Source organism: Dermacentor silvarum, chromosome 11 (genome assembly GCF_013339745.2).
Source record: "Dermacentor silvarum isolate Dsil-2018 chromosome 11, BIME_Dsil_1.4, whole genome shotgun sequence".
Taxonomy (NCBI): domain Eukaryota; kingdom Metazoa; phylum Arthropoda; class Arachnida; order Ixodida; family Ixodidae; genus Dermacentor; species Dermacentor silvarum.
In genome coordinates, this window is record NC_051164.1 from 85,962,593 (window position 1) to 85,982,765 (window position 20,173).

Below are 20,173 nucleotides of genomic sequence, written 5' to 3' on the forward strand. Positions count from 1 at the left end.
GTGGATCACTCTCAAACGCAACACTCAACTGGTAATAAAGCCAATAGAACCACAATGTTTCTGCATTTCAGCTGATAAGTGGATAATATATGATAGAAGTGAAAAAAGTGGCCGACATGACATAAATGTCATGTCGGCCACTAAGATCGGAAGAATAATCTTCCGATCTTCGTGTAGTCAGTTGATGATGTCATACCTCAGCTGCAATCAATGGTGAAATGCTAAGTAGGTGTTCCTCTAACAATGGCCTACACTGTACATCCTGAACGTGAGGCCTTTTGGACAGGCAGTTTGCAGCTGCTAGCTTTTCAACAGTAAAGAGCAGGTTAGCTGGCTTTAGACTAGACTTGCTGGTACAGTTTAAATGCTACACATGTAATTTAACTTTCACTGCACAACAGATGTGCTAAAATGCGGTGTTTGGATAATTTGTGGCTAACCGCAGTGAATAAAAAATAATGTGTGTGAGAAGTCTGAAATGGAGTTCAACGTGCCTAAGTAGCAGAATAAGAAATGTGGTGTTACACTGTAGCACATGCAGTGGCAATTAAGTTGGTCAGGTTAATGCAACATGCAAATTAGTCACACCTTTGTAGTGCACTGCAGTCTACGACTTCGTATTTCACTAAATTATGGCCATGTGCAGGTGTGTTTCCTGACCTGTTCTATAATTAAAGCTCGATAAGCATAAAGACATGACACTATTAAACCTTGGCAATACTGTCAGCTTCACGACCTGCAGAAACAGCTCGAAAACCCGAAAGCTTGCCATTTTTAAAACTAGTTTTCTATAGTGCTTAAGTCTATCACGACTCACGGATGACTGAGTGTCATGTTTGCAACATGAAATGAAACACAAGAGGCAGGTACGCATTATAACAGCAAACACTTTAAACCATGGGCACAGCACTGTCGACAAAGTACTGCTTGTGGCTAGCCAGTATACTGCAGTATGTAAAAGCTGTGCTGCAAGTTTTTAAACAGACTTAATGCAGGCTAGCAGATTTAATGACTTAACCTGCACAGAGAGCTAAATATAACCAATTAGAAACACCATTAGAAAAGGTTTAAGGTGAAGCTGGTCATTAGAAAAGCTCCAACTGTGACCAATTAGAAACACGCAACACAATTTTCACTGTCTGTAGTGAATGGCGTGATCATGATCAACATAATTATCATCTTCAATTACCCTTGTCTTGCGCTATCTTACACTATTATATGCCTGCAAATTTTCTAATCTCATCACATCCCCTAGTTTTCTGCCGTACTTGACTGCACTTTTCTTTCCTTTTCTTCAGACAGTATTACCTCTACAAAAGTTTGAATGAAAGCCCAGTACTGTAAGCATAAACACAAGTGGAACAGTGAACTGGTGAGCTACAGATGTAGAAAGGTGTCCCCCCAAAAGGCAAAGGATGATAAGCCAACTCACTGATCAAAGATGTAGCAGGGGTGTGGAAACTGCTGCAGGTAGATCCCCGTTGTCTTCTCCCATCCTGTCTGCAGCGCTATGATGGAGTGTTCCACAAGGTCTTGCAAGTAGGCAAAGCCAAATGTCAAGTACTTGAGGTCAATGGTCGGGCGACGGCGCGGACCTGGCCGAAAAATTCTGTGAGAAAAATGAACATGAAGCAAAGTTCAGATAACTGGAACCAGAAATCAGCAGTCAAACTACCATTCTTTAAAATGTGAGATCTGTAAATTCTTCGGAGACCTTTAAGTGAAACAGTGGCTGAAACTTCCAAACAAGGCCTTGATGTAAAGAGGAAGCAGCCTTGTTTGTATGCAGTAGGTAAGGACACGAATGCAACCTCTGCCACCTTCCTGACATAAAAGCTATGCTTGGTGGTTTCAGTGAGCCCGTCAGCCTGCCGGTAGGAGACATGCAAGAACCTCTGTTCTGAGTGGCAGACACAAGCCAGGCTGCACAAGGACTCCTTGTACCTCTTGGTGCAACACGAAGAACATCATACATGTTCAGGAAAAAGTAATTGTGGGAGTATTGGTATCAGTGCTGGTGTCCGTTACACTTTTCTTCATCCTCATCTTCTTGTGTGTTGTAGTCTTCAAGTCATGAATAATCAACCAGCCCAATTCTTGACATTTCTAAGACAAGAAAGCTCACAACAACCAATTCAGAGACGCACCACTGAAGATACGTCTCTGTTAAAAGAACGAGAAAAGCAAATAGCAAGGCAGCTGTGACAACAGGTTAAGTGTCAAGCTGCATTCTACGGTCCAATTCAGAGCAAATAAAGAAAAAAAGGGCTCGGTTTTCAACCACACTTGCAAAGTTTGACTGCCTTCACTAAAACCTGACTTCAGCACCTACATTTCAGCATACAAGATTTACCTGTCTTATTTCTTGCTCAGACAGCGTGAGGCTGCTAAAAGTAGCTAAAACACAACTTTGGTAGATTAAAGTGTGACATTCTCCTTGTTAAGGTCTCAAGTGTGACATCTGGTCTACAGCGCATGTTATTTTCTTTTATAAAAGAAGTAAGCAGAAAACATTATGGCACAACGCATCTCATGATCGCTGTTGACAGTAATGCAATAAGTATTCAAAGCAATAAAGTGACACACTGTGTTGATTAAGTCACATTTATTTAAAATCTGTAGTGGTCATTCCGAGACCTACGTTGCTTCGGCTACATGTGACATACACGGCTCCGGTATAGGCCCACTTTGTTTTGCATTCATTTGCCAAGGTCGCCCAACGGCACAGCGAGGTGACGACGATGAAATAACGAAGAAGGAATGACGTTGATGAAATGACAAAGGCGGTATGATGATGACGGCATGACAACGATGAGATGGTGATTCTGAAATGATGACCTTGGTATAACGATGGCAGTGTGACAACGACGGCATAAGGACAATGGGATGACGACGAGTATATGAGCATGACGATGACAACATGACGACAACGGCATGACAACCGATTAAAAATTCTAGCATTTTATGTGCCAAAACCAAATTTGTTTATGAGGCACACCGTAGTGCCTCATCCGGGACTCTCGATTAGTTTTGACCCCTAGGGTTCTTTTTTTTTTTTTTGCCACCAAATGGTATGCACCTACCTGTGCACACTAAAAAATGCAGTTGCACCCCGCTCTTTAACAATCAAATGATTGTGAGCAAGTCTAATGACAGACAGGTGAGGGAAATTAATGAGGCTGGCCAGATATGCACACAATCAGCCACGTGCATTTGTGTCCCGTCAGTAGCGCTGACGAATAACGTAATAAATTATCTGAGTAGGTGTTAGGTTAGGTAGTAGGGTTAACTTTTTCACGTGAATCTGTATGAGCCTTCTGACTGCACATGCGCGCCCCTTCCGCTTCCTTGGAAACTACTTCATTAAACTTGAGTTGTAAGTGAGCGTCTGTCCTATCCACATCGCTTATTTCCGCCCTTATTCCGCTAAACGACACTACACAATGAACCAAATGATCCAAAAGTCAACGCTTCTGAATGGTTCAGGGTTCTTTAACGTGCACCCAATACATGGTACATGAGCGTTTTTGCATTTTGCCCACATCGACGTAATAAAAAGACGAACTGAATAAAGGGGTCCAGAACAGCTAAAGGTTTGAGAGCCACTGGAAATCCTACCATTACCTGTCTTCAATCTTTTTTGTTGAGTCCACTTTGCGGGCATCCATGCGGATCTTGTAGCGGATGAACGGTGGAAGCACCTCGGTGTCCTGAGAGCTCTTCATTCCACTAAACACTAGTGCCGCCCAGAGCTTGTTCTCTCGCATCAGTGTCAAACCACGTGGCATCAGCGCCTCCTCAGAGGGGAAGCCCTCAAACCGGTCCATCTCGAAACACTGGAGAACAGAAAAAAAAAAATAAGAATGTGGCACTCAGAACAACATGGCCAGATACTGTCAGTACAAAACTATGCTGTCATACATAGTGAGTAACCAAGGCAAACCTTATAGTACATTCAACTGACACTGCCTCTCGGCCTTTTGCCTAAAATTAAGGTTCCTACTGCTCTTTGGCTGGGCTTGCACTGATTTGGAGCTCCCTCAAGATTGGAGCACGAAAAAGCCTGTCAAAATCGAACATTTAGCTGCTCCAGGAGCAATTGCAGAAGACACTTGACAGACACAAACAGGCAAATGTGTTCTGAGCATTTCGTTTCAACCAGCCAAATGTAAAGAGCACCACCAGAGCCTTCTAGAGCACACAAATGTTACCAGTCGAATGTATAATTGAAATTAGAATTCAAGCTATTTTATTAAAGCCTGACAATTTACATACATAGGAGGGGGGGGGGGGGGGGCAAAAGGCAATTCAGTACCTGACTAGGCTCTCTCCCATAAACCTATGCAGTGCACTTGATCCCATGAGAGCAAACCCTTTGCATTTAAAGGGCACATCACGTCAGTGTTAGACATCAAATCCATACCACACAGCTCAGCGAGACCTCTTAATTTTATAGCAAAACAGTTGGCTGTATCTCTGAGCACTACACTGCTGCAGGTGACACTGAAATGTGACATTGCAGGCGCCTGGCAACGATGAAATCTTGCCAAAGGTGAAATTTTGACTCAACCACGCAGTTAATCCCATATGTTGCAGGTCAGTCACATAAACCTCATCAAGGAACATGAACAAGCATACTGCCTCGTGGCTCAAATTTTATCATCGTTATCAGCCTATTTTACCCCTTTGAGGGTCAAATACATAAATATATACGACCCCGCGAACAAGTCCCAAATGGTTGATGCCATATATTTACAATGCCGTTGGCACGTTTGAGAAAGGCACCGATTTTTCAACTCTCTCTTGCCCAGCAAGTGCTGCCACCCTATGTGGATACAAAAATTTTTTTTTCGTTTGCTCCATAGTCTCTTGGTTTTAATTCCATGGCTTGTTTACACCGGCATGTCGGTGACCGCTAGCACATGTGCGTGTGGGCGGACACATGGTGGTTAGTTTTGGTTTCATCTCGCGGGCTGTTTCTGTTTTTTGCGCTTGCAAAAACTGATGTCAATCTGGTTTCTAATGTCTCAAAGGGTCACCACTAGATGCTTGCTCGTTTATTGCTCACAGGGGTGCGAATACATCTCTTCACAGGCAGGTGCTGGTATTACAAACGATGCTGTCGTATATGAACGATGCTGCTATGCCTGTGTTTCTTCGGACACGTGAGAACTGATTGACCCTCGTTGCCAATGGGACGGAGGATAACCGCAAGTTTCCAACTCGTGTGGTTTTTCTGACGGGCGCACAACCATCGAGTTTCCTTTGTGTGCTCACATCCACAGTTTGACTACGCTATGGATGTGTGCGCCGGTTGCTCATCTACAAGTCAGTCAAGCGGCAATTCCTTCGATGCGGACCACTGCCAAAGTGCCAAAATGGAATATATCTATTCCACTGTATCTACTTTCTTATTCTTATTATAGGTACTTATGCAAGCCCAGCTGTATTCACGAATAAACAATGGATGTTTGCTTATGTAAAATATTTTCTTGTCACCTTATGGTCACTCTAAAAAAAATTGAGGGGTTTCCCTTTTTTTTTTTTTTTTTTTAGGAATAGGTCACTCAGATTTTACATCTGCAATAAAAAAAAATCAACCCCGGGCAGTCACATCTAGAAAAAAAAAAGGTAACTTTTGAAAGGGTTACGTAGATGCAGGACAATTGTTTCTCCCAGCTCTCTCCACTTTTCCGAGTCCTTTGTCAACCAAACCTACTCAAAAGCTACACATCTCCTAAACCCATCACTCAATCTAATCTTCTGCTGCCTTTGACTACTAATTCTTGGCCACAGCAGCTCGGACAGACGGCATACTCGCAACTCTCTTGGTAGCAGTTTTGATGTGAAAGAGATGCATTTTATCATGCATTCAAAATATGCAGCTGCTGCAATCTCACTGGCCCGCATATGAATCACATATTCTGTATTATGGCAAAACTGATTGAACATTCTATTTGTTCTACAACGTCATAAGTAATTAAGCAGTTATTATGTTATTATGCTTTAAGGTAGGCTTCCTTGCAGAAAGAACAAAAGTAGCCAGAGACAGCAGTTACTTCGCAGTTGAACAAATCAAATTAAATTGCCAAGTTTAACATCCCGAAACTGCACAGTGGGTTATGAGAGACACTGTACCAGTGGAAGACTCCGGATTAATTTTAACAATCTGGGGTTCTTTAACATGCACCCAAAGCATGATACACAAGGATTTTTGCATGCTTCTCCAATCAGAATGCAGCTGCCACCACCGAGAGTTGAACCCTGACTCTGTGCTCAGCGGTGCAATGCCATAGTCACTGAGCTGCCACGGCGGGTTCAGAGTTGAATGACTCACCTCAAAGACGTGGTACATTTCCTGTGCCACCTTGTTAATTCTCTCAATGCGACCGTCCCAGTCGGAGAGCAGCCACTCAAGCACACTTTGAGCTTGGGCAGCCTGGGGAAGTTCCTCTACGGTTGCCTTGGTTCCCGTCTTTTCGCCAGCAACAAAGAATGCCTCCAGGCCTTCAGAAGTGGACAGTTTCTGCAGGGTTCACATGAAACTGCCATCAAACGTAGTGCAGCTTGAGCAAGAATAACAGCTACAAGAATCATCATCCTCATCATCACCAGACTATTTTTATGTCCACTGCAAGACGAAGGCCTCTCAAGCGATCTCCAATTATCCCTGTCTTGCGCTAGCTGATTCCAACTTGCGCCTGCAAATTTCATAATTTCATCACCCCACCTAATTTTTGGCCATCATCGACTGCGCTTCCCTTCCCTTAACATCCATTCTGTGACTATATAATGGTACACTGGTTATCTGCCCTGCGCATTAAATGGCCTGCCCAGCTCCATTTTTTTCACATAATGTCAACTAGAATATCGACTATCCCCTTTTGCTCTATGATCCACATCGCTCTCTTCCTGTCTCTTAGCATTATGCCTCGAATTTTTTGTTCCATCGCTCTTTGAGCGATCTTTAACTTGTTCTCGAGGTTGTCTGTTAACCTCCAAGTTTCTGCCCCATATGTTAGCACTGGTAGAATGCAATGATTGAACACTTTCTTTTCAACGACAACGGTGAGCTCCCAGTCAGGATTTCGTAATGCCAGCCGTATGCGCTCCAACCCATTCTTATTTTTCTGTAAGTTTCCTTCTAATGATCAGTGTCCCCTGTGAGTAATTGACCTAGATAAACATACTCCTGCACAAACTCTAGAGGCTGACTGGCGATCATGAATTCTTGGTGAGAAATAGATGCGCAACAACCATGGAAGGAAGACGAGAAAGAAAAAAGCATCATTGCACACCAGTTATCAAGTACTAGTTCGAACTAGCCCAGCAGCAAGCTTTATTAAGTTATGAATTCTTGTTTGAGAAATCTGCAGAGTACAGTCAGCCTCTCTATACGGCTTTCACAGATTATGAAAAGGCATTTGATTCAGTAGAGATACCAGCAGTCATGGAGGCATTGCGTAATCAAGGAGTACAGGAAGCATACGTGAATATCTTCAGAAACATCTACAAAGACTCCACAGCTACCTTAATGCTCCGCAAAAAAAGTAGAAAAATACCTATCATGAAAGGGGTCAGGTAAAGAGACACAATCTCTCCGATGCTATTCACTGCATGCTTAGAAAAAGTATTCAAGCTCTTAGACTGGGAAGGCTTAGGAGTGAGGATCGACGGCGAATATCTCAGCAACCTTCAGTTTGCAGATGACATTGTCCTGTTCAGCAACAATGGGGTAGAATTGCAACAAATGATTGAGAGCCTTAACTGAGAAAAATGTAAGAGTAGGGTTGTAGATTAATATGCAGAAGACAAAGGTAACATTCAATAGCAACATTAAAATACATCTAAATTAAGATGGCCATACTAACCCGGAAGTACCCCTAAGCAGTATACAATCGTATACAAGCTAATGGACAAAGTGACAAACAATGAATGAATGAATTAATTAATTAATTAAATGGATAGATGAACGGATGTATGAACAAATGAATGAAGAAAGGAATGACACAGTCAGTCTACATGCCAAAAAAAAAAAAAAAAAGTGTTGAATGCACTGGCCTACTTTAGTACACTCAGTAACTTAGTAAAAAAATAATTTCTACACTGTTCAGGTGCTTTGCACATGTGATCAAACTCTAACTGCAAAGCCATCTCAACAAGTTCCCAATTTATTGAAATTGATTGACAGATGGTGTTTCATGGCCCAAAGCCGCAAAAGACAAGCTATGAGAGATTGCATAATAGCGAGCTCTAAATTTCAATTTTGACTAGCTGGTGTTCTTGAACATGTAGTTATGAATAAGAGCATGAGTGCTTTTGCTGCACCTATCATAATGCAGTCACTATGGCTGGGAATCCAACCCACAACTTCATTTTCATCAGCATCGCACAATATAACTGTGTTGGGACGCGAGTATGCGCGGAGGAGAGAGAGAGACATCTCGACGGCGTGAATCCCAACTGTCAATTGGTTTTATTTTTATTTTGCTTCAACCGCCCTTGGGGCTGCTCGCCCTTTCCACTCGTCACCATTGGTGGAGAGTGGAGGACACGGGGGTGCGGGGTGCAACCGGTATGGTGGTTAGAAAGGTTTCGGAGCTGCGCTCGCTCCTCGCCTTTGCCTGCACGTTGTGGCGCTCTCGCGGCCACTACACGGCCACTACAACTGCTTAGCTCCTGCAGCAGGCTCAATTTAGCACCAGACAAAGTCAAGAGAGCCTTTGAAACGTTCTTATAACAACGCTGTCCTACATTATCAATTTAAGCAATCCAAATGTTTAAATGGTACAATGAGCCCTTCTCAGCAGCAGTGCACTTATCATGGCAAATAAATAAATCCACCAAAAGAAAAAAAATGTATCGCTGACCTTGACTTGTTCCAACCTTGCGGAGTTGTTGCTCAGCCAATGTACCAGCTTGGGTGCGATGTCCACAGTCCAACGCTGAGTCAACTTCATCAGTCTGTTCAGCGGCTCGAAAGTTTCATTCACCTGTGACAGCAGTGCAGACACAGTCAGATGTTAATGCATGCCCATTCCACAGGCTGGCCTTTGTCAAATGCGAATTTCAAATGAGCTGAACCATTTCTTAAGACGCTAAGCATTACTAAACATTAAGGTATAGAGATCTGCATATTTATTCTAATGACTCTTTAAAAAATCTGCACTTATTGCCTGCTTTGTGCTCACTCATATCTTGCAGAAATATAGCATTTTTGAGACTGCATTGTTCAATGAAACACTTGCTATCTTTGCTTTTGTGGTTTGTCCAGAAAAAAAATAAAGAAAACGCAAAAGGCCACTGTTGTAAGTCCATTTTGTCATCAGAAGAATGAGATGCTACAGAGAAGTGACCAAGTTCAATCACCTGTCGGCAATAAATGTCTGGACAAACTGTGCTGAGAAAGATGCCATGTATTCATTGGAGGGTGCGGACCAAAAAAATGCTACCTCACTATAAAATCTGAGCAAAAACAAAGCAGCAGTAAGCACAAAATCTTGCTATAAAGGTGTTAGAAAGAAGACAGAAGTCATTGTATAAGAAAAAAGTATAACAATGCACCAAATGCACACATAAGTCCACTGTTAAAGGGAACACACAGTAGCAGAGCATTAGTAAATTTCCCTACTTGGCAAGTCTAGAAACATTCTGCTTCCTGGCAAATAGCATGGCGAATATGGTGCTGGTTTGTCTCTGCGTACATGCATAGCTCATCAACAGCAATTTCACAAGCATCAGCAACTGCAGCACCCGCAAGATGCGAGCCAACTGCCGACACAATCCATTTTCCAATGGACCAACGTGGACCTACTGCTGCCAAGAGACCCCCTGTTATGCAAGTAACTGCTGGAAAATAGAAAGAGCCAATTAGCTGTACTTGACAAAATGAATTACAACATAAAATGCAAGGAATCACAGACCTTGCTAATGATCCTCCGTGTTGCCACGTTGTTGGGGGCAAACAAAATTTTGCCTCGAACATAAGGTTTGACCTGGCCCCACAGGAACCGCATCAGCCTGTTGTGTTCAAGGCTCCGGAAGACGGCATTGCAGCGAGGGCCTGCAAACAGGAAATGAGAACCACACTGTTGCTCTTAGTTTCTGAAATGAAACAATAAAAGTTAAAAAGAAAGAAGAGCTCGGAATGGGGAGATAATGTTTCCTTGGCTAATGATACGACAGGTTATCGAAATTATAGGAAACAGACTTACTAAAGATCTCTTGTGATATTGCAATTCTGTCCCACCAGCCATTATTTGAAGAGGTGGACACTATTTGTAAGACGAATTGCAGAGTGATGTTAATCGTTCATATAAATTCACTATTTAACTTTGCAGTTAATTCCTTTAAAGTACACAACCCAACGGTGGAATTTCAGCCATGGAGTAATTAGCCATGGAGTAATTAATGACTATCTATTAAGCAGAAATCCTGTGCTTTAGTTTCGAAAAATATGCCCTCAAAATCTGTGGCGATATGCGTTGATGTCCCAGCTGACCCTTATCAGAAGCACAGTGTTGATTGACGCAATGAACCTTGCTCTGTTAAGCTAGGTGCGTACATTCTATGCGTTGTCTCACTAACATCACACAGTTTTGTTGAAGCTATAGTTGTAGTTAGAAAAGCCACATGCTAAATTTACAATGCTGTTAGCTCGTTGATTGCTCATGATTGGACAATGCCAGGATAATAACAAAATTACTACAGTCAATCATACCCCTGAGCAAGGCACCAGACCATCATCAATCTTCGTGTTTGTCTATACAGTAAAACCTCATTACAAGATACACTGAAGGGACCCGGGAAACATGTCTCTTGTAACCAAGGTGTCTTGTAACCAAAAATTCAAAAATTCTGAGGAGTCAGCAAGATCACTTTATTATACATCAGCATCAAAGTGTGTTTAAACACATCTGCAGGAGATTGCTCAGATGGCTTAGTCATTCATAGGAGTTTGTTGTTTAGTGTTTGCAGATTGTATTAGCTTCCTTCCCAACTTCTGGAGGTAAAGCACTTCACTTTGCAAGCCTTCCTGTTGCTCACAATACCTTTGAAGTGCTCTTAGATGTTCGTCAGCCTCAACTGCCGACACTTACTGCCCTGCAATGGCCTGGTCGTTGTCCTCCTCCACCCCGATTAATACGGCCACGTACTAGCCATGTGTGCACACAGCGCACAGCTACTCCGTACCATACAACTCCTGGGGAGTCTAATGTCTGCTCACAGGAGAACGTAACACGAGGTGCCGCATTCGTTTTTCTTTCTTTTTTTCATGTCGGCTGTCTTAAGTCCCGGCACGACCAGGCTTTTATGATGGCTCCCCTTCTATCATTCAGTTCCGCGCAACTTAGTAAGCGCATGAGCGGAGAAGGGGGGGGGGGGGGATATGAACTGCAGACGGAGCGATAGTGGCACGAAACAGAAAGCAAGCGAAGAGCGAGGTGCAAAGTCCTGACGTGGCAAAGATTCACAGCAAGATAACCGGGCCGGTCGTGCATCCACCCGCGTCCGCTCAGCGCAGTTTGGCTCCCGACGATTTAAACAGAGTTGTCTCATGGAAACATGGCGATGGCTCTGGAGTCCGACTACCAGCATACAAAGCGACCAGCGCCGCGGACACTGCGACGGAAATCCGACTCAGTGGTACTCTGTTGCAGAGTCGGTGAGGGAGTGCAATAGCGATTATAAAAGCATGACAGAAAGTTCGGTGCAATTTGTAGTCTCAACCACGCGAGGAATGGCATCCAGCTGCGGAACGGAACACAACCGAGCGAAGGGAATCAAACTGTCAGCGCATATGGGTCGGTACAACGTCGGCCGCATAGCGTGAGCATCTCTGGGTTGTGTCTCTCCTAAATAGTGTACTCTAGGGACCTAAAAAAGTTGTCCTTAGTAACTGAGTGTCTCTTGTAACCATGTCTCTTGAAACCGTGTCTCTTGTAACAAGATTTTACTGTACTAACTCAGCCTGCCCCTGATTTGCTGATGCCAGTTATGATTGCTCCAATCATGCACGACTTTAACACGACTGGTTTTAAATCACTATGCTCACAATTGTAAAAAGGCTTAATAATATAAATTTTAAGTTGTTTCATACTTGCACCCACTTTAAATATTATCTAGCAAGATAACATGTAGTGAAATATCTTTGATTCTTTCTTTTTCGTATTGATATTCACTAGGCAAACACATTGTACACATTACTATGTTGGTTATACTTCACGTAATTGCTTTGATGTTGCTTTACCAAATAATTTGTATCTGCTTGATACATCATTCCTGCTTTTTCTGCGTCTGAGATGTATGCGCAGTTCTGTATTGGATTGGCTACTCGCCTGTTGGTTATCGGTCATAGTTGTCTTCTATTAACATATCCGATTCAGTGTTAAAGCTTTCAAGTAATTAATTGATTAATATTACATATAGTTACTGTATAACGAAGTCTTATCTGACACAAATACTTTTGTCATATCCAATATTCATTACATGATAATATCGGCCGACACTGTCTTAGATTTATGAATACTATTAAAGATGTATCAACTAGCCGAGGCCCCAGTTTCTTTGCACAAACACTCACTGGTGGTGTTGTCGTAGACGTATTCCGAGACCACATCCTCATCATTCTGTTCCTGCAGGTTCCTGTTGACCTGTTCCCGGAACTCCTCAAAACGCTGGGCTGGGCCGTGCTCTGTGTCCAGGAGAGAAGACATGTTGCGACCACACAGCGACACCTGAATCACTCTCGCCAATGTGCCATTCGGTCGTGAGCGGCCCCAGGTGAAGAGTTCGGACAGTTGGTCTACTCTCTCGGTAAAGCCCTTGAGCAGCTCTTGAAAACTGGTCAGTGTCCACAACTGAAAAAAATGGAGTGAATAGATAGTTCCTAATTAGGGCAATGACAAACGCTTTGCACCTTTGTTTACAAAGCTTTGAGCAGCTTGTTAGTAATCACAATGACACCACAAAGTCAGTTTCTAACTAACTAGTGTCTAAACCAATGTGGATCTCTGTAAACCAAGGTGGATCCTTTGGATCCACAGCGAACCCTCAAATTACGTTGTATATATCCTTAGCTACAGCAACCTTCTCAAGTTCATGTGATCTGTTTTATCACATCCGTACCCAACAGTTACAAATGGTTATTTTCATAAAAACTAGCTTGAATGCGTTCTTTACACAATCTTCGCGTGATCATACATCCTTAAAGACATAAGGAGTACAGATAGATTGATGAATACTGCTCTGTTTGGTTTGAGTGCACATTACAACAAACACAAATTAGACACAATGTTTCCAGTGTCCTACAAAAGCAAGAAAAAAAGTATGGCTTTGGTTAGTTAATCCTTTTCGAGACATAAGATTGCAGTGTGAAAAGAAGATGGCAAGAGGCAGTTGAGGGTAAATGACAATTGTCACATGCACATGCATAAAGACATAGCTGCTTTCTAATACAAGTGCATAAACAGTGACTTTTTAACCCAAATTCAGTATGAATTGAGAAATTATGACAGTGAACTGAACATGAATAGAATGCCTAATTTTTTAACCATTTCTGAATAGTTCCCAAGCAGAGAGCAAGCCTTTGCTAGACTTGTGGTTCTGGTCCACCAATTTATGACTTAACAATAAAATCATGCTTATTTATTCCAAAACTGCTTGTCGATCCCACACCCCAACCTCAGTAACAGTTATCCAAAAGCTATTTAAAACGATATTAATAATTTCGAATCACAGCAATTCACTTTGAGGATTGGATCAAACAGCAACTATTTGCTTTGAGAACCTAATTAAATACAAAAAAAAAATTTCATCAAATTATAGGGTTTGAAGCAATGTAACCAAAGGAACATCTGGTTCCACAATCCGGTTCCACCAGATAGTTATCTGGTGTTCTTTAACATGCACTTGAATTCAAGTAAATGAGTGTTATTACCATCCTCACTCAGCAGAATTTCGTCACCATGGTTGGGACTTGAACCTATGACCTCGTGCCAAGTAGCAAGACGCCATAGCCACTGAGCTACCACAGTGGGTCCTAGCAATATATAATACGTTCGAATTTCAGTACGCAGCTTCAGTAATATTTCCAACTTTTGATGACACCATGGCTGGAACTGAAGCACCGTGCCCTGTGCTCCTTGTCAGGCGTTCGTTCTTTTTCTTTTCTTTTTTTTCGCTCCAGATGTTACTCTCAACAAGAAAGAGGATTGCAAGGATGCAAGAGAGAAGTGAACGTGCCTCATTGCGAGCATCCTGAGCCGCCTGAAAAGCCATCACCCAGTCAGCTGTGCTGAAGTTGTGGCCGCCTTCCTTCATAACAGATGACACCTGATGCGGGATAAACAGCAATAACAACAACATTAACTGACAAAAGATAAGAGACACTAAAAGCAAACAGCAAAGCAATACAAATTGCTACAATATTACTGCTTTCTGACTCACAGAGCTTGCTTGGCGCAAGAAAAAAAAAAGTGAATACTAATTGGATCAGAAAATAGCTAGCCTTAAAGAGAACACTCCCTTTATAAATTTTTCTCACACTTAAATCTCCCCGCCGACTAGTAAATTATTTGAATTATAGTCTAGGGCATTACGTGCCAAAACCATGATCTGATTATGAGGCACACTGCAGTGGGGGGGGAGGGGGGGACTCTGGATTAATTCTGACAACTGGGGTCCTTTAACATGCCCCTAAATGCATGCTGTGGCCAGGATCTAACCTGCAAGCTCAAGCTCAGCTCTGCAATCCCGTAGCAACTGAGTTACAGTGGCAGGCATCAACGATGTCACTGCACAAACTTACATATTTTATATTCTATTCATAGATCTGAGTATGTTTTTAACAGGAACAGCCAACAGAAGTTGAAAATTGAGATTTTCTTTTTCCTTTTGAATGCCACATATAATTAGCTTGTTAAATTCGAAAAATTTTTTTGCCTGTCTCTAGATGCTAGAAATAAGAGTTACAACCACCACTTCAGTGGCGGCAAAATGCGGAATGCGGAGAACACAGTATCTTATCCCAAAATTTTAATAACGTGTTTTTTTTCTATCTTTTTTTTTTCTTCACCTTTCATTGCATCAAAACGATTTTGTCCACGAAGTATACATGAACTCATTTTAAGTGCAATGCCTAATCTGTAGCCATGCACCCCTGGTATTAGCAAACGTATGCAAAAAGAAATATTCAAACGAAGTGCTGCGCATTTATGCTGTGCTGTATGCTGTTTTGCATTTACTGCATTTTTTTCCCTTGAGGTTTATTTACACACTATGCAAAAGATTTACATCTTTGAGTTGTTAGTGGTCATCAAAACAAGTCATTTAAAGCCAGCTCTCCTCCCTATTAACACATAATCAAATAAGATAAAGGTCTGTGTAAAAGCTGCTCCTTGAAGTAGAGAATATTTTAAATACCACAAGCAAGCTTCACTGCTGAGTAAAATGCCCTGCAGCGAAGCGTACCTGGTGGCGGTACTGGTAAAAAAACAATTACATTTCTAGGTATCACGTGCCAAGACTACGATCTGATTATGAGGCACACCTTAGTGGGGGACTGTCAATTAATTTTGATCACCTCGGGTTCCCTAATGTGCGCCTAAATCTAAGTACACGAGCATTCTGCATTTTGCCGCCACTGAAGTGGAGCTGCCGCGGCCGGGAGGCGGTGGTGGTTGTTGTGACGTTGCCTGCAGGCAAATCTAGCCTTGCATAAACTGCCAGCAATCACACCATCCTGGTACTGCCGTTTGAATAATGTTCCACATTATGGCACCTTCCATTTTCTTTAGAACGTGAGATGTAGTTTTGCTTAGAACATTAAACACTGCAAAGTGGCTTCTCCAATACTCAACATCTATACAAATCAATCTGTGTCACGCACATGAGTGAGAATATATACCATGCAGGATTTTTGTGTACAACATATACAATTAATCAACGACACAAAAGTGTGCTTTCAAAGCAAAGCAGAATCCTACTTTTGCATGTTTCTAAACATAATTCAAGCATACAGAAAATGACACAAAATGACATGTACTATCCGCAGTCGTTCAAATGCGAACAGTTGCGTGCGTGGTTTTTGCGCAATCTAGTGAAAAGCAATGAGTGCAGAGCTGCATGATGAACTCTGATGCATCATGAGCACCCCTCATGACACATTGGTCGTACATGTTTGCACCTTTTGGTCTTTGATTAGGTTGCAAAAAAATATTTTGAAAGCATATTTGTACTGCTACAGTGGAATCTCGATGATACGATCACGGCTAATACGAATTTTCGGATGATACGAATTTTTCTGAGGTCCCGGCCAAGCCTCATTACTTTGCAACGTGCTAGAGAACGGTTGTTAGGAATCGATTTTCCACCCGCGTCGGTTGATACGAATAAACGCCGCCCCACCGACGGTTGCTAAAGAGAACAGCGCGCAGTAACGCGCGTTTTCCTTTTCTCTTTTGGTGCGGAGGCGCGGACGCGGCGCCGGACAGCGCGGAATCCACGACTGGGCGCAAGGAGTTTGAAGCGGTGGCGCTTTTGTTGCTTTTGTGCTTTTCTTTTTATCTCTTCACTCACTGCGGCGGTCGCGCTTCCCCATGAGCGGCCGCCGCAGCAAGCGAAGGTTCGTGCGGTCTATCGCTTCAACGGAAACTGAGCGGCGTAAGCACAGCACATACAAAGGTCAGAGCCGTGTGGAGATCGCTTTCAAGATATGGCGCGCGCGACAACACCGGCAGCCGGCACAGGCGCCGCCCCCCCCTCCCCCCTCTCCCTCCCTCCCGCGCTACCTTCCAGCTTCGCTCGTTTCGCGTGGGGAGATTGGGTCGCCAGTTACCCTTGCGCTCGGTTGCAAGATATTGGCGCCGCAGCACAGCGTCGCCCCCCCTCCCTCCCTCCCTCCCTTCCATACCCCCACGGCCTTTTGCACAACGGAAGTCGTGTTTGCTCTCCGCTGTGCGTTCGCTGTCCGTGAAGGCGCGCGTCCCCCGCGCGCTTTCACTCGCACATACTGCGCGCGGTGACGACTTTATCGCCCTTGGACTCGTGCTCCACGTCTCATGCTCCTCCTCCGCATCGCCCTCGTTGATCTCCTCTCCCATCGGTGGGCGCACCTCGTGCTCGCTACCGCCCTTGTCGGCGAGATTTTCCCACGGAAGCAGCAATTTCGTCTCACGCGGCTGCACTGTAAGCGGTATGCGTATACATGGAGTTCTATGGGAGGGTAAACGGGAATCGGAAAAGGCCGCGTTGTAGCCAGTTCTGCACTATAAATGGTTACGTTATAAGTGGTCTATACTGTAAATGCTTTTTACGTACGTGTGCCTGAGTGAGTTCACCTCTCGACTCTATAATTTAGCTAGTTTTGATTGTGTTTCGATGATACGAAATTCGGCTAATACGAATTTTTTTCGTGACCCCGTGAGATTCGTATCATCGAGATTCCACTGTATTTCTATTTTATAAGTTCATTCCATAAAGTTTCTGAAATGAAGCTAACTGTCCTATTTTTTTTAACCTCTCCAATTAACAAGCAAACATTCATATTCATGTATTCTGGCACACAGGGAATATGACAAATCAGGAACCCACCTCGTGCAGCACAGCGGTCCAGTTCAGGCTTCTCAGAACTTGCAGTGTGAAGGCACGGCCATCAGTGGCAGGCAGTTTGCAAAGGTCACGCTGCAGGTGACCATGCTCGTCACCCCCTTCTGGGGCGTCAGCTACAAAAAGCACCTGGGGTGCACCTGGCTTGCAGAAGTAGCCTCGAATTCCCTCCTTACCCCTGTCAAATATCTGGCAAGAAAAAAGATTATCTTAGCCATCAATCCTGGAGAGGCTTGCCTGGCACGCATGCTACTCCATGTGGGTACGATGAAAAATGAAATGATATGCACAGTGCATGTCACAGATACATAACACATGCAAAACACACCACAACACTCAACAAACTAAAAACTCATTGATATCGGTGAGGTTTAACATCCCACGGGGTTTAAATAATGTTGTCTAACATTCCAAAGCCACTCGTGTTATGGGAGGTGACACACAGGGGGGGTCTCCAGTTTGATTTTGACCACCGGGGGTTCTTTAATAAGCACCTAAATATAGGTGCCCAAGCATTTTTTTCTTTCTGCACCAATCGAAATGTAAACACCAGAGTCAGAAATAAAGCCCATGACCTTGTGTGCTCAGTAACAGAATGCCATACCTCTGGGCCAATGTGGCAGGATTCTTCCCGACAGCCGTGAGCAGAGGAAGCGTGCCTTTTTTTTTTTTTTTTTTAGACATGTTAAGCATTCACTTTGCCATTTGACACAATGTATCTTGTGACAAAGGCACACAGGTTCTGCCAAAGTTATCAGCAGAGCTTGGAATAGCATGCCTTCTATCCCTGACAGCTCCCAAACAATTCATAGGAGCTCACTTCTCTTTGCTTCTACCACTTTCATATTTCCCCTGTTACAAGAGGCCTCCCATGAGAGAAAGTCACACTTCTACACAATGGTCGCATACATTTTGGTGAAAAAAATAATAATTATGGGGTCTTACATGCCAAAACCACGGCCTGATTGTGAGGCACACTGTAGTGAGGGACTCCAGATTAACTTTGACAACCCGGGGTTCTTTAACATGCACATAAATCTAAGCACACGGGCATTTTTGCCTTTCACCCCCATCAAAATGGGGCCGCCGTGGCTGGAATTTCATCCCGCGACCTGGTGCTTAGCAGCGCAACACTGCAGCCACTAAGCAACCACAGCAAGTCTACACTGTCCTGCCTAGCAGCATAGGATTCAGAATGCATGCTCTAGTCCCAACATTGTGAGAGGTGTTGCTCACTGTCTGCCTGTCTGGTACCCATGTTTCAAGGTTCAGCATCTAACACTGGCGCAAAGCCTGAGAAAAAGGAACATAACTTTGAAACTGGGGCACTCAAGCGTGGTTAAAAATTAGAGAGATGTGCGGTGGCAAGTGCATGGTTTGGATCATACCGGCCCTTTTTAATTGGTGGTAAATGTCCCAGGACTACAACACAAACATCAGGCGGAGAAAATGCTGGCAGTATCTTTGCAAGGCTCAAACAGCCTGTCTTCTGCAAGCCGAACCAACCAACCAACCTAGAATGATGACCACTCAAGCATTATAACAAGGCCAAATGCCGGGCAAGGGCGGCATACAAAATGCAAGGGCGGCATACGATGAGCAAAGAACCAAAGGGGCCAACAAACACCATCTATTCCCAGACAGTGAAAAACAGAACACCCTAGCCATTGACCCATCACAGTGGGTCCAGCAGAGCACAGCCCACACCCATGTCATATGCACTGTTCAGTAGTTCAGTAGAAACACTAAGCATTAGTGCAACAGGGATGCTGCCACAGTAATTCACTGTGCAGTGCTCCAACTTGCAAGCATCAATACAAAGAAAGCATTCACCTTTTGAAGTGCCCGGACGCTGACGCTTGACTTGAAGAAGGCAGGATAGAAGTCCTTGTTGGAGATGTTTAGGCTTTCGAAACCGCGCCTTGTGTTCTCATCATTCTTCAGAACATCCTCGAAGGCAACCCTTCCTACAAAGGAACATTGGAATGTTACACAATTCTTGTTAGCACTATCTACAGTTTAAGACTTGTTTCATTCAAAGCTGCAGCTAACGATTGATATGGATCAATGCCCCAAAGAAAAACAGGACCACAGGAGGCACCAAAGTGGATGGCGTCCAATTAATTTTGGCAACCTCAGGTTCTTGACACAAAACCGAAATCTCGGTACATGAAAATTTCCGCATTCAATTCTCAACAAAATGTGACAATGGTGGCCACATCCATATTTAAACATTTCAAATATTCGCATAAATATTTACAGCCTTTGTCAAAAGAAGTTGGGTCACAATACATGCAATCAAGGATTGCTCCAAGCCTAGCACTCAAAACACATGCCCACAATACCAAGCACAAAATCACAGTGGCACACAAGGGCATCCGCCCCACTTAAAAGCCCTGGAGAGCCAGCGACATAACAGGCACCACAGGCACCAGACTAAATGGTCCACTAGCAGATGCAAGAAAGTAGTGGCCTGTATACTTTTGATTAAATATGCACAAGACTGTTCGACTGGTATGACTACAGCAGAATTTATGCCTAGTTTGAACTCAAGCAAAAGTACATG

At 43.5% G+C, this 20,173-nt stretch overlaps 1 protein-coding gene across 2 annotated transcripts in view; it reads right to left on the minus strand.

Annotated features, from left to right (window-relative positions):
- LOC119433343 (phospholipid-transporting ATPase ABCA7-like) overlaps positions 1-20,173 on the minus strand; it is a 103,252-nt gene that overhangs the window by 63,772 nt on the left and 19,307 nt on the right. For both annotated transcript variants that reach the window (XM_037700499.2, XM_037700496.2), the window contains exons 6-14: positions 19,441-19,574; positions 17,593-17,796; positions 14,245-14,334; positions 12,584-12,860; positions 9,924-10,063; positions 8,871-8,993; positions 6,338-6,526; positions 3,625-3,836; positions 1,433-1,609 (exon numbers count right to left, since the gene is read on the minus strand). In XM_037700499.2, the coding sequence (XP_037556427.2) occupies positions 1,433-1,609; positions 3,625-3,836; positions 6,338-6,526; positions 8,871-8,993; positions 9,924-10,063; positions 12,584-12,860; positions 14,245-14,334; positions 17,593-17,796; positions 19,441-19,574 (1,546 nt within the window). The remainder of the gene's footprint in view (positions 1-1,432; positions 1,610-3,624; positions 3,837-6,337; positions 6,527-8,870; positions 8,994-9,923; positions 10,064-12,583; positions 12,861-14,244; positions 14,335-17,592; positions 17,797-19,440; positions 19,575-20,173) is intronic.